Raw genomic sequence first — 15,131 nt, 5'->3', positions numbered from 1 at the left:
CTCAGTCTCTATGAGTGAAGTCTCAGGAATCTGCATTTTAAAATAAGAACTTCTTGTATTTCTTAGACATGTCTATTCTGATTTTAAATTCTATATAAAGCCTGAAAAATAAAAATCTCCAAACCACACTCCACTAATTTCCAGACTCATTCAAACATCTACCAAACATTTCTAATTTACTGTAAGTAAAGCCAAACTTAATTGCCTACTCCATCTCAGTAATTCTAATTTTCAATCCTCTCAATCCAAAACCTCAGTCATCCTGGACTCTTCTCTCTCACACAATATGTTCAATGCATCAGCATATACTATTCCTTCTACTCCAATTATATCCAGAATGTGACCACTCTTTTCACTACCTCCAACAACTATTATCATGGTCCAAACTACCAAAAACAAACTGCAATATCATCCAAACTAGAACCCTCACTTCTATCACTGCCTTTGAATATACACAACCACTCATAATCTATTGTCATCACAGCAGTCTTACTGTATTCTTCTAGGATGTAAATTCTATCATTCCTGTATCCAAAGCCCTGTAATATCTTCCTAATCTTACATCACTTAAAATTCTCAACATGGCCTAAAAAGATACTTATCATATTTCATAGCTTTTATGACTATGTGGCATAGTAGACATCAGCTTACTGTCTATCCCCAAGAGAATGTAAATTCCAGTGACAGTCATAGTACTATTGCCTACAAGAGTGCCTACACAAAACAAGCATTTAAGTATCTGTTAAATAGGTGGAATGGTGCAACTGGGTGATGGACATTAAGGAGGGCACACGATGTAATAAGCACTGGGTATTATATAAGACTGATGATTCAATGAACTCTACCTCTGAAACTAATAATACACTATATGTTAAATAACTGAATTTAAATAAAAAAATAAATAAAATGATCTTTAAAATAAATAAAGAAATAAATATCTGTTAAATAAACTTGTGAACTGAATGTCCAAACTAACTGCAATGGTGGATTACTCTGTTTTATCCTACAACCAAGAATATAGAAATTTCCAAAATTAAGGTGATGAATGAAAAGAACAAAGTTAGTAATATACAAAAGTTAAGAGAAGCAATAATATATCTAAGAATTACATGTTGCCACCAACAAATATGGACTTAAAATGAAATACCTTAGAAGAATGTCTTACCTGTCAGTCTGTAGTTTCCAAGTTCTAGTGTGCTGAGCAGCATCTCCATGGTGTTGCTGATGCAGATGTTGAGGATGCCTCCTTTGCTGCTGTTCTTGTTGAACTTCTACCCAGCATGGAGGAACAGTAGCTGAAAACCGTGGAGTCAAAGTCTCAAAGCGGGTTAGCTCCACTAGAGATGTCAAGATGTCAAGGGTGAATGGCTGGTCCACCAATAAATCAACTCCTTAATAATAGTGAACACAGAATTTGAAGTAAGTTTTTAAAAATAGTAGTTTTCATTCATGTGTTTTATATAGTCAATTACAAAACTTGCCAAATATCCTAGAGTTATTAATGTGAGCTCAGTTATCTATATGCAAATAAAGTAACTAGCACTAACTACATAATGGCCATAACAAAAATCCATCTTGAATATTTTATATTATAGAGAGGTCATTCCTTATTGGAGAAACCCAAACTCAAACCTATCAGAAGAGCCCTGACTGAGCTTTCACCAGCTCTAAGTTAGCAAGGGCGATGAAAGTAGTCCCGAAATGCAAGCTAAAACTGTATCAAATCAATAAGTAACTTTTAGACTTTGTTATTTACAAAACAAAATGCTAAACATCAATAAATACATAACATTTGCCCTTTGTTACTTTATAAAAAAGTAATTTTTTAGAAGTCATAAGCTACACTGATGGCAGATAAATACTTAGAAACCAAAAGCTTCACCAGCACTATTTTACTTCTGTGATAGTTAAGAATATCTTGTATGCATACCAATATTGTAAGAGTAATAATCTGCTTCAGAAAGATTAGTTTCTCTCTTATGAAAATGTGTTCATATATATGAAATTTCTAATATTAAACAAAGGCTGTTGTGCCTGTTCCAATTAACAAAAGTTTATGAAAAGATTAAAATATGAAATCTGATAGGTTTAGAATATTTTCACAAAGAAAATTTACACTAAGTTCAAAAGAATTATTAAATGTATACTTCAAACCACATTTCTCAAAGCTTTTGAAATCAGACTAAAACTGTTAAATATTGTTTGTGTTAATAGTACAGTATATCAATATCCCATCTTTACATTATTTATTTCCTTATAATGTAATTCTTTTCTCTATCCAATAGTATTTATGGACTACATATGAAAATTCTCTTGTTATAACAATACCCTATAAAATAAGAAACATTCACTGTTAGCTTTTTAAACCAAACTGTATAGATAACCAAAATAATCAAGTCTTGATTTATTATAGCATGAGACATGAGTCAATTTATCTCAATCAGGGGACAATCTTGCCTCCCAAAGGCCACATGGATGGAGGTGATTGTGCGGCTGGATAGATAACCAAAATAATCAAGTCTTGATTTATTATAGCATGAGACATGAGTCAATTTATCTCAATCAGGGGACAATCTTGCCTCCCAAAGGCCACATGGATGGAGGTGATTGTGCGGCTGGACTGTAGCATGTAGAAGCCAGAGATCTGGTAATACAGCACAGGACACTCTGCCCACAACAAAGAATTATCTAGCCCAAAATATCAATAATAGAGTTGAGGCTGAAAAACCCGGATATATAAAACAGCATGTTTATACTGATAGGCACTAAAGTTAGCATATATTATACTAATAATCACTAAAGGTTTGCCTTGGTGCAAAGAAAAATGATCAAATGCCCAAATATTAAGGGTCCATAAAAATCAAATACCAACTTTATGTATTATTTCTATTTGGAAAACATCTGAGTTTAAACACACTTTTCATTAAAGATTTATTAACCTTTTAAATGCTAGATGTAGGGAATAAAATGTATTAAGGGCTAAGAGTATAACATTAACGGTACTGTGGGAGCACTAAAAGACTAAGTGTAGTCATAAAGGGTAGGGAAAGAGAACTCAGTGAGACATGGAAAGGGCATGATACTGAATCACTTAAATCATAAAACGTTTACTGTAACAAACACTGAGAAGACTGGAGTTGTTTCATAGAAGTCCAAAAGTTTTAAGCAGGAGTAACACTTAAACTATACTTCTGAAAAAACAGTTCTGGAGGGCAGTACAGAACATAGAAAGAGAGGAAGTAAACAACATACAAAAACAAGTCTATCTAATGGTGCACAATAGGGCAGTGAGGATCTGAATATACCATAGTAAGAGAATATTTTTCCAGCTTTTCAATTCCAGTAGTAATATCAGTATTAGCCACTCCACTGACTTTATACTTGATCAACTCCTCTATTTCATGTTTTTCCTCCCTCCCAAACTAGAACAAAAGCTCCTTAATGGCCAAAATAATGTTTTTACCTCTTAGGTAACATCACCAATACTGGCCAACTGATCATCAGTGAAAAAAACCTTTTAATGTTTACAACAATTTCCAACTACTGAAAAAATGATAATAAATAAAACAATCCTAGTGAAAGAATGGCAACAGAGAAATGGAGTCCCTCATCAATGTAACCAAAAGCTGACGGTAAAATCTGAAAGAATTTTTAAAATTATCTAAGATAGACTAAGAAAATTTTGAATATCACAAGAATTTGTGTTTTTAAGATTCATTTAAAAACTTAGTATCGGGATCCCTGGGGGGCTCAGTGGTTGAGCATCTGCCTTCGGCCTGGGGCATGATCCTGGAGTCCTGGGATCGAGTCCTACGTCAGGCTCCCTGCATGGAGCCTGCTGCTCCCTCTGCCTATTATGTCTCTGCCTCTCTCTCTGTCTCTCATGAATAAATAAATAAAATCTTTTAAAAGTAAAAATAAAAATAAATACATACATACATACTTAGCATCATACCTGAAATGCCAGGACTTGAAGGATTTGATAAAGGTTTGGAACCTTCAGAAGATGGTTCTATCCCTTTAGAAAGAGATCCATCCACTAGAATATCAGCTTCATCAATATCATCACAAGTTCCTCCAATTTGGAGAAAATGAAGCTCACCACCTACAGTGTAGTAAAATTTAATCAACACAGGTACATAGAATATGGGTAAACATACAAATGCATACTACTTAGTTAAGAAATTTAATTTATTTTAATATCACTCACAAGCAGATAAACAGGGCTGCCAAAGTGACATATCTTCCGGAACATAGAAATTAAATTGACAAGGAATCACAAATTGAAAATTAAATTTAATACAGAAAATGACAAATATATAAACATATATGAAAAGTTATTTACCTAGTTTAAACTACACATAAGACGCTATCTTAAATGCTTAATTCATTTAGTCTTCACAAAAACCCCTGAGGTAAGGACTATTACTGTGGCCACTTTACAGAGGAGGAAACTGATGCACTAAATATCCCAGGAGTAACAAAAATGAACAAAGATTCTTAATTTAAGGATTCACAATGAAATGAAATGATATTGAGTTTCTATTTTTTGTATTTCTCATAGGAAAAAACTGAAGGCAAAGTTAGCAAATATTTAAAGAGAAAAATCAATGGATAAAAGAATATTCTACACAAATATCTGGAGATTCACTTCCAATATGACCGAATAAGGAAGATGTCAACTCCTCTTCCTGAAAAGCAACTATAAAGTGAGACACACTATCATTCAACCAAGATGGGGCAAGCAATAAAGACAGGTAGATGGGAAGCTACTGTCAAAGGGAGGGGGGCGGTCAGTGGATTTGGAGAGCCATCAGTTTAAAGAACTCAGTGGCAACAAACATGAGGTGCAATCTGAAGTCATGACCCTGCCTGGAGCAAGCAAACTTAATAAAAAGTTACAAAAAGTGACAAAAACATAGGAAGTTTGCTAAACTCTTGACATAATCCATAATGAGCAGAGGTTGTACACATGTATAGCAAAACGAGATGGGACTCAAGCCATCCACATATTCCCTGTCAACTAAGCCCCATGCATATTCAGAAAAGATGAGAGAGGACCTAACAGAAAATAAAAATAAAGCAAATAAAAGCCAGGACACACCTGAATACAGCCTCTCTGGTGAAGTTACTTGGGCACAATCACTTATCAAAATCTTGGTTGAATACTATGCTAAGCGGACACAGAGGCAACAAATAAGAAACAAGATTTAAAAATTAAAACCAGAAAAAGGGGAATCCCTGGGTGGCTCAGCAGTTGAGCGCTTGCCTTTAGCCCAGGGAGTGATACTAGAGTCACGGGATCTAGTCCCACATCAGGCTTCCTGCAGGGAGCCTGCCCATCCCTCTGTGTCCCTCATAAATAAATAAAATATTAAAAAAAAAAAAAACAGAAAAAAAAATGAGAAGAGACATCAGTGACTTCATACTGTAAAAGAAATGGATTTCACGAATGTAGTCCTGATGGATTACCAAACAAAGCAACAACAACCTCCAAAGAGGGGAAATCAGAGTCTAAAATTCTGCAATGTTCTTTAAAATGTCCAGTATTAAATTAAAAATTTTAAGACATGTAAAGAAAGAGTGACCCCTGCTTAAGTAAAACAAAGTCATTGAGAAATATCTCGGAGTTCCCAAGATTTAGATTTGGCAGACACAGACTTCAAAAAAGCTACTGTAAATATTTTTATAGAAGAAAAGGAAATCAGGTATGGAGATTTAAAGGAACAAATGGTGGAAATGACTCAACAAGAATCTCAACTAAAAATTAGAAATTATTTTAAAGAACAAAGGGAAATTCTGGAAACATAAAACAGCTAAAATGAAAAGTTCACTAAAGAGGCTCAAAGCAGGGCAGCCTGGGTGGCTCAGCAGTTTAGTGCCTCCTTCAGCCCAGGGCCTGATCCTGGAGACCCAGGATCAAGTCCCACATTGGGCTTCCTGCATGGAGCCTGCTTCTCCCTCTGCCTGTGTCTCTGCCTCTCTCTGTGCCTCTCATAAATAAATAAATAAAATATTTTTTAAAAAGAGGCTCAAAGCACATCTGAAATGGCAGAAGGAATCCATAAAATAAAAATTGAGCATAAGAAATTAACCAATCTGAATTTAAACAAAAAAAAAAGAGTTTTAAAAACGAAAAGTATCTCAAAGATCTATGGGACAGATCATGTGTACGAGTATATGTGCAATACAATAATGCAAATTAACATCAGACTTACCAGAAACAATGGAGGCCAAAGGCAACTGAATGAGATGCACAGAAATAGTCAACCAATAATTCTATACAATACTATTCTTCAAAAATGAATGTGAAATAGAAGCATTTCAGGATAAACAAAATTTTTTGCTAGGAAATCTGTCCTGTAAGAAGTACTACAGAAAGTCCTTAAGATAAAGAAAGCAATACCAAATTCCTTCTCTCTCTCGCACCAGAAATGAGTACTGTAGGTGATGAAATGAGTAAAGTAGGTGAACAGAATTATGTTTTATCTCATTTCTTTGTAAATTTTTTACAAGACAAAAATTATATACAGTAATTATTATTCTAAAGTGGTTTGTGACAAAATCACAGAGAACAGAACATAAAATATATATATATATATATCTCAACAAAAGCAACAGTAATGTCACGCCAAATGGTGGAGTAGGAAGTTCTAGACAGGAAGTTCTAGAGGTCAGCTACTGAACTAAAAAGTGACTGAAATCAACTATTTCAGAACTCTGAAGTCTAACAGGAAACAATGACCAGACGATGCCTGATAAAGGGAAAGGCTGCTGATCTTTCATGAAAGTGGCCTGAAGGAAACAGTTGCCATCCCCCATTCCTCAGCCCTCTGCCAGCTGTGGAGAAAGTGGCCCACATTTCTGGAGTGGCTGGCTGGTGGTATATACGTATATGTATGTATGTATGTACTATTTCCGAACTTTAACCAAACACAGCTGCATCAATTCTATCTTTAGTATAGTATTGATACTATTTGAAATTACCTTACAATATTTATTAGTTGTTAGATTTTTATCAAAAGGCTCAATGATCTTTATGAGAAAAAAAGAGTTAGCTATTTGAATGCATTCTTATGACTTGTCATGGAAATGTCATGTCCATTTGAATCATAGTCTGTAATCCTTTTTAAAAAGTTTACAATTACTTTATGGACTATCATATGTACATTTTAAAACATCAACTTTTCTTTTCTCTTTTTTGTTACTAATCTCATCCTTTCAAATGCATCTTGACCGGTCAATGGTTGAAGAGCTAGGGGATAATTTTCAAAGTGGTTAACTTCTCGGGCTTTATTTCTTGTGCTTTGATCCATCTGGATAAATTTCCTATCACATGAGATTGATTCCCAGGATTTTTTGTTGTCCAAACTCCAAGGATACATTAATCTATTTAAATACTACTTCTCGTGTGCCTGGGTGACTCTGTCAGTTAAGCGTCCGCCTTCGGCTCAGGTCCTGATCCCACGGCCCTGGGACTGAGTTGTCATTGGAATCTCTGCTCCAAGGGGAGCTAGTTTCTCCCTCTCCCTCTGCCTGCTGTTCCCCTTGTTTGTGCTCTCTGTCAAATAAATTCTTAGAAAACGAAAACAACAACAAAAAAACCCTACTACTTCTCTGTCTCACAAAAGCATATCTCATCAAACAATTAAAATGATTAAACCTTGACTGTATTTCTGGAAAATACTAGTATCTTACACAGATGTGTCCTGGGGCCAGGTCACTCAGGTTTCCAATCCAGTTCCATTCTGGATAGCTCATGGCATATTAAATTAGTTTCATTTTTTTTTTTAATCTTTCACATTAAAATAACATTCTTTAAAACTCAACGAATCTTCTTTTTTCAAGTGGGCTCCAAGCCCAGCATGGCTTGAACTCACGACCCTGAGATCAAGACTTGAGCTGAGATCAAGAGTCAGATGCTTGGGATCCCTGGGTGGCTCGGCGGTTTGGCACCGGCCTTTGGCCCGGGGCGTGATCCTGGAGACCAGGGATCCAGTCCCATGTAGGGAGCCTGCTTCTGTCTCTGCCTCTCTCTCTGTGTCTATCATGAATAAATAAATAAAATCTTAAAAAAAAAAAAAAAAGAATCAGATGCTTAACCAATAAGCCACCCAGGCGCTCCTACAAGTCTCATGTTTTGTTACATTCTGGCAATATAATGTACTTTAAGCACCCTGACAACAGATGCCCAGGTATGAATTCTGACTCTGTCATTTACTGGCTCTGTGACTTAGGCAAGTTACTTCACCTCTCCTACTCTCAGTTTCCTTATCTGTAAAATGGAGACAATAATAGTAAATACCTCATAAAGTTGGCATGATGACTAAAAGAATTACCAGAAGTAAAGCTATCACCACAATGAACTGGCATATACATGATTAATAACTTCAAATTATCCTTCACACCACATAGTATTTTAAAATTTTTCTAAATTTTATAACTCTACTCCAAAGTTTTATTAGTCTAAAGTTATTCTGCATTGCTCATTTTTTTAAATTAATCTGTCTGGGGTTTGATGTTATTTGAAGATTTTTCTTCCCCTTATTTTCCTTAAATGTATTTCAAAGAAGGCAATCTGAAACACTATATTCACCACTACCCTTCTTAGCCAAACTCTTGCAATCTTTTAAAGCAAGGAAAAACTCAAGTTAATGCCTCCCAAGAACCATGAATGAGATGTAGGACTTTCCTCACACTCAGTTCCTCTCCTAATCAATGGTTATAGTTATCTGGGCTTCAAGTATCTCCTGGTCCTACATTCCTGCTGAACTATCAATAAAACTATTCACTTTGCCTGATTTTATCAGTAATCCTTTTCAAAAACTGCTTTATCTTTCCAACTGAAATATATAATAAGAACAGTAGAGGGAAAATATGCACACTATGTGTTCCTCTGTATGGGGCCTCAGATGTTGCAAGGTGATTCAACCATCAGCCAAAGGCTAGGAGTAAATCAGACAAGAAATATTTATTTGGCAAAACTAGTAATTATTTGCTAAATATTATTTCAGAAGGAGATAACAACCAGTATATATACTCTGTGCCAAAAACTTTACATACATTATTTAATTCTAGGAAGCCTGATAACAGGCCTTCTTATCCTTGTCTATAGATAAACAAAGGTTTACTGAGTTTAAAGTAACTTGCCCAAGGCCACACATTTGAGCAGATGCAGAGTGAGGACTCACAGAAACAACAGCAGGTTATTTTCTTGAGGTTAAAGCAGAGAAGATACTTTCTGAGAGACTTATTAACTTATTTACAATTAGAATCCTTACCTAGGGCAGTAGAAAAAAGTTTTAAAAAGTTAAAACAGTAGAAAGTTTACCACTTCATTATTAAAAAAAATAAATTTATCTCCATCTATATGAATCTAAAATTCATACTAGGTATGCATATAAATGAATGCCATATACACTGATTTTATAAGATTTGTAAGAGAACCAAACAAACCAACAGCTTACCTTTGGTGCACGCACACAGCCTGTCTGTGCCCGAGCAGTAAATGACAGAAACAAATGTATCCTGTTCCTCAGTGCCCTCCTTTTTGGGAGGTTCCACTTTGGCCAAAATTTCAAAGTTTGAAAGATCTAGTATTTTTACATATCCTCCCTGAGTGGTTATTACCAGGTGTCCAAGAGTAGAAATATCAGCCTTTTTTTCACTTTCAATGCCATTCTTTGAGGTTAACTGCATTTCCTCAATAGGTTCCTCACAGTCATCTTCTCGATTATCCAATATATCTGGTGGAAGCAAAATGAGCGAGGTAATTGTGTCCTGGGGGTCTTTGATATGTTGGATTTTTATTGGCTCCTCTTCTAAAGTCACTATCCGAGTGGCATAATTCATTTTATAAAGTATTAAATATCCGCCACTAACATTCCTCTGCTCAGGCTGAATTATCAAAGGAGTTTGTACATCTGCTGGTGATTCATGTTGGATTACACTAATATTTGCACCATTCACTACAGTAAGATTTGATTCCAGCTCACCTTTCCGTCTATTACATAGTGCAGAGTTTAATTTATTTAAATTATTCAAGGCCTCTACTTGATTTATTGCACTCAAGGATTCAACAGGGCATGTCCGCAGTCCTACCAACAAATGAATTCCATCAGCACAAGGAGTTAGGGAGTCTATACAAAGATTCTCCTCCTCTGCAAACTTTGGCAGCCTTAAGCACTGAACCAAAGTCCCAGGCTTGGGAAACACAGAGTTCCACTTCTCAGAATCTGGAGAGGTAAGGTTGGCTGCTGCATCTGCAAATTGCTGAATATAAGTCACAGGAGGATCCTGCAATAATAACTGCTCCTGACTATCCAGCTCCATTTCAATAATCTGTGGAACTGTAAAACCATCATCATGCAAACTTTTGCTCATGATATTGTTCATCTGTGAAAATATTTTTCCTGCTTTCTCATCAGATTCCTTGATGCTATAAAGAAGCAAAATGGGTAAAGTCCTCCTTACCAGAGGAGAATTCAATTCTGAATTAGTGCAGGATTCATTGTCAGTTGACCCTTGTTCTGATATACTTTCACCCTGAGTTCTGCTTAAACCATCCAGTGACCTGTGAGAATTACTACTAATGGGTGAGGTAGCAGGAGATTTATATGTTAATAAACCTCCAGCTAATAAACATGGAAAGGGAATGTTGTGTTGTTCCTGGTGCTTTTCCTTTGTCTTTTCACTCTTAGAGTTTGTTAAGCAAGGATTTGCCCCAAGTTCTTCAAGATCCTTAACAGTATCTTCAAGCACATTTGCCACAATCTCCCACTGAAGTTTTTCAGGCTGCTGGAGAATGCTGAGTGCTGTTATATCAAGGCTCACTTCCATGGCTTCCTTCTGTGATGTATGCCCTTTGAAAAGGAATAATATTCATTAGAATTGGCTGTGAAAATGCAAATCACAAATCTTTAGTATTATGCTTTCATTAATTTTCTTTTTTTTACTCATCCAATCAGTGCATTATAATTATGTAAGTGGAAGAATTTAAAGTATTTTAAAGAGAAGTTAATCAAATCTGAGACAAATCTACACCGAAAAACCACTGAAGTATTCAAGAGACTCAAAATCATTTTCAATTTAGAATATATTCTCCTGGTAATTTATGAGCAAAACTCCCCCATCCTCTAATTTGGGAGAATGATTATTAGTATCAAAATAACAGAATTTCAAAAAATAAATTAACAGGATTTCTGCCCTTCAATTCTAAACCAAAAAATACTCAATACCATTATAATTGTCACTTATGCACTTTATAGAATATCCATGAAACGTCATTTCCCTTTCTTTTACCATTTAGAAGGAGTCATAGCATCCTCTCCTCTCTCCCACCCCACCATGCTAATTATCAGTTGATTATCATAGTACGCAATGTAATCCTAAACTCAGCTTAGAAAAAAAATAACTAGGAAGAAAAAGTTCCCACAATTTGCCATTTTAAAGTGAAGCATAAGTGTCTTCTGTATCATCTGCTAATTTATAGCTCATTTAAAGTCAACTACATTACCCCTTAATAATCATTCATCTGGGGATCCCTGGGTGGCGCAGCGGTTTGGCGCCTGCCTTTGGCCCAGGGCGCGATCCTGGAGACCTGGGATCGAATCCCACATCGGGCTCCCAGTGCATGGAGCCTGCTTCTCCCTCTGCCTGTGTCTCTGCCTCTCTCTCTCTCTCTCTCTCTCTCTGTGACTATCATAAATAAATAAAAATTAAAAAAAAAATCATTCATCTGTCCCCTTACAAAGAGTACGAAAGTCATTTCTCAGTCTCAGCACTCCAAGCATGCCATGTCTGTCTACACAAAACCTTGCAACAGAGGTCACTCAACCCCTAAACCAGGTATAATCTCTTGATACTGAACTGAAGGTCTGAACCAATTTTGTTTTTTTCCCAAAAGCAAAAAATACTATCAGTCGGGCAACAACATTATTAGCAACAGTAAGTCTAAGTATTTCTTCTGGAAAAAAAAAAACACTGGAATTGGCTTTACAATTCTAGATAAGAATACAGAAGAGAGTAAAAGAAATAAATATAAAATAACTCAAGGCAACTGCATGAAAGTTTGAAAGCTGCCCAAGTAATGTGCAACTGAGATTCATGGAACATCATACACTTAAGATGTTCTAAAAGTTCTATTTACACAGTTTGTTAACTCTTTCATTATTTCTTTAAAATGCTCACTGACAGCTTTATCTAGAATTCCCTATTTTCTGAGGATAATCTTCTCATTTCATATGTCACTATTATGACCTAAAACTGAAACCATTTCCAGTTAAAATAAAGTATATTTTAATTATACACTCAATAGTTTAATTGTCCTAATGAAACTGGTTACATTTCAATGTTACATTGAACCAGTTACAACCAGTTACATTTATGTAACCACTCATTTGGCTACATTCACATGTAGCCTGTATATACTGCCATGAAATATTTATATTGTAAATATTATAATATTTAACATATTATATAAATATTAACTAATTTAGAATAATAAAATTAAAAGTTGACAGTAAGATTTTGACAGCATGTAATACACTGTAATAAATCTTGAGGATGCTCAACTATTTATTGGGCTAAACAAACTTATATAAATGATTTTTTTAAGTTATGGTCAGAAATTGCCAAGAAAAGGCTATTTTAGTATTTATAGATAGATAATAACAAAATAACCACTAATTACATATACTAAAACACATATAAGAAATATTCAAAGTTAGTGGCAGAAACAGTGGAACTATTCATTAAGAAGGGAAGTATGACAAGTGGCATTATTACTCTGCTTCTTCCCAACAATTTAAGCAACACCTAGGAAACAGCCTATGCTGTACATTCTACTTAGGAAAACTGACAAAACATAATGACAACTGTCAAATACTGCAGTAAAGAAACCCAATACCCCATCTCAGAATTTTTCCAACCTACTGAACTACAAAACAAGTATTTACACAATATACCTACAAACAGCCTACAGGACACTATCCACATAATCATTCCACATATTGTCCATATAATCACTTCTCTACTCTGCTTACCTAGGTAGTGTACGCCAACAGTTCTATCAGCCCAGATTCCTGAGGTGAGCAACTAGTTTTACCTAAGCATTTTTCTAAAACTATCAAATTTCAGTTTGAACCCTTCTTCAAACTAACATTCTTCCCACTCTTCACACAAAGCATATTTATCCTTAATTCAGTTATCTGGTCCCAAAATCAAACTTTTCTTTCTGACATCATCTAGATACTTTCAAAAGTCATAACCTTCAAATGGAAAACAGTAAAAGTCTCTTACTCTTCAACATTTTTGAAATTAAGAAATACATTCCACAATCCTTCAGACTGTATCATTCACTTTGATGGGAATCACCTAGAGTTGGTAACTGTAAGTATTGAAATAGCATCTACGACTTATTTTAGATACTTCAGGAATAGAACGCATCTCCCATTCACATCACAAGCCTCCATAAACTCACCAATAAACTACCAATACAACAGAATTAACTGAGAATATACAGTAGTTCCCTCCCTATATAGGCAATGGATACATTCAAAGATCCCCAGTGGACACCTTAAACTGCAGATAGTACAAAACTCTGTATGTGCTACATTTTATTTGTATACGTACATATAATAAAGTTTAATTTACAAATTAGGCAGAGTAAGAGATTAACAGCAATATCTAATAATAAAATAGAATTATAATAAACTGTAATAAAAGTTATGCCAGTGTAGTCTCTCTCTCAAAATATCTTGCTATACTGTACCCACTCTTCTTGTGACAATGTGAGATAAAATGCCTATGGGACGAGTTGATGAAATGCCTGCATAATAAGAAGTGAAGTGAATGACATAGGCATTGTGTCCTAGTGTTACGCTACTACTGACCTTTTGACCACATGTCAGAAGGAAGGTCATCTGCTCAGGATAACAGGGGACCGGAGGTAACTGAAACTGTGGAAAGTGAAACCCCACTGGGTGGGGTGGACTACCGTACATATTTTACTACAAATGAATGAACTACTTCTAAATCCTAAAAGGAAGGAATTAAAAATTTTGAACCAGAGGATTTTCTTCTTTCCATAGCCATCTTTTAATACTACATAAGGACAACAATCCCAACCCTAAATGAGGTATCACAGAAAACATCAACAAAAATACATGGTGACTTTCTAGAAACAGGGAAGTGAGGTAAACAGGACTATAGTATCTAAAGGAATGTGAAAAGCAACTAGGCATAGATGAAAAAGACAGAGTATCTAACATTTTCCAACATTCCTTAGAAAAGGGATAAGGAAGTTGACAAGAAATAGGTATAATTACAAAAAATACCTACTGAGATCACTGGACCCAGAAAAAAGAGCAAAACTACAGCATACAAGGTTATGGTTAGAATCAAAAACTTTAAGAGCAGAAAAAGAAACATTTAGTTCAAACACTTTACTAAGAAAAACTGAGGCCCAGAGAGTTTAAGTGACAAGACCAAAGAGTAGGTTAGCTGAAGAGTTCAAGCTCTAAATAGGTCTCCAGGTAACCTGTGACCAGTTTATTATTCTTTCTCAGATTAAGAAATACAAATGTAGCCCCTTTCTGTTTTTGCAAAAGGACAGCAAAATGGCAAAAGAGTATTCTCTTCATCAGACTAATTTTTTTAATGAATCTATTTTTTCTTTTTCTAGAGCTAATTATACATCTGTATATTTTCAGGGTATTTTCCTACTTAATTTTTTTTTCTTTGCTAAAAACTACTTCAAAAGACAACAAGGTTTAACCCCAAATCACTCCAGCGTTGTTTGGGGGCTTTAAAAAAATTTCAGGACATTTTAGAATTTAGAGAGCACCTGCTATTCTATACTCTAATTTTTGAAAACTCTACCACACAAAGCCATGTGTGTTTCTCCCCCAGAGATTTAACAAGTTATATATGTCCTCAGTTCATGAGATATGACATTACAAAATTGCCACAATTTAATAACAGTCACTTTTTAAAAATATGGCTACTTCCCAGGTACTGTGCTTTTTTATCTTAATCAGTCCCCAAAATTCTAATTCACAGAGGTTAACATAACTCTTATGTACTGGGAAATGCATTTTGCCTATAATAAATGCAGAATTTGAATTCTGATA

The 15,131-nt window shown here is 35.1% G+C and overlaps 1 protein-coding gene across 9 annotated transcripts in view; it reads right to left on the bottom strand.

The window, feature by feature from the left end:
- The window catches only part of BIRC6 (baculoviral IAP repeat containing 6), a 227,110-nt gene that overhangs the window by 161,752 nt on the left and 50,227 nt on the right, over positions 1–15,131 (bottom strand). For all 9 annotated transcript variants that reach the window (XR_008664705.1, XM_055327045.1, XM_055327046.1 and 6 more), the window contains exons 10-12: positions 9,468–10,862; positions 3,956–4,105; positions 1,166–1,391 (exon numbers count right to left, since the gene is read on the bottom strand). Coding sequence is in view for 8 of the 9 variants with exons in the window: in XM_055327045.1 (XP_055183020.1) it covers positions 1,166–1,391; positions 3,956–4,105; positions 9,468–10,862 (1,771 nt within the window). In the remaining variant the exon portion in view is untranslated. The remainder of the gene's footprint in view (positions 1–1,165; positions 1,392–3,955; positions 4,106–9,467; positions 10,863–15,131) is intronic.

The sequence above is a fragment of the Nyctereutes procyonoides genome, unplaced genomic scaffold (genome assembly GCF_905146905.1).
Source record: "Nyctereutes procyonoides isolate TBG_1078 unplaced genomic scaffold, NYPRO_anot_genome, whole genome shotgun sequence".
Taxonomy (NCBI): Eukaryota; Metazoa; Chordata; class Mammalia; order Carnivora; family Canidae; genus Nyctereutes; species Nyctereutes procyonoides.
This window is presented reverse-complemented; position numbering and strand designations above follow the sequence as displayed.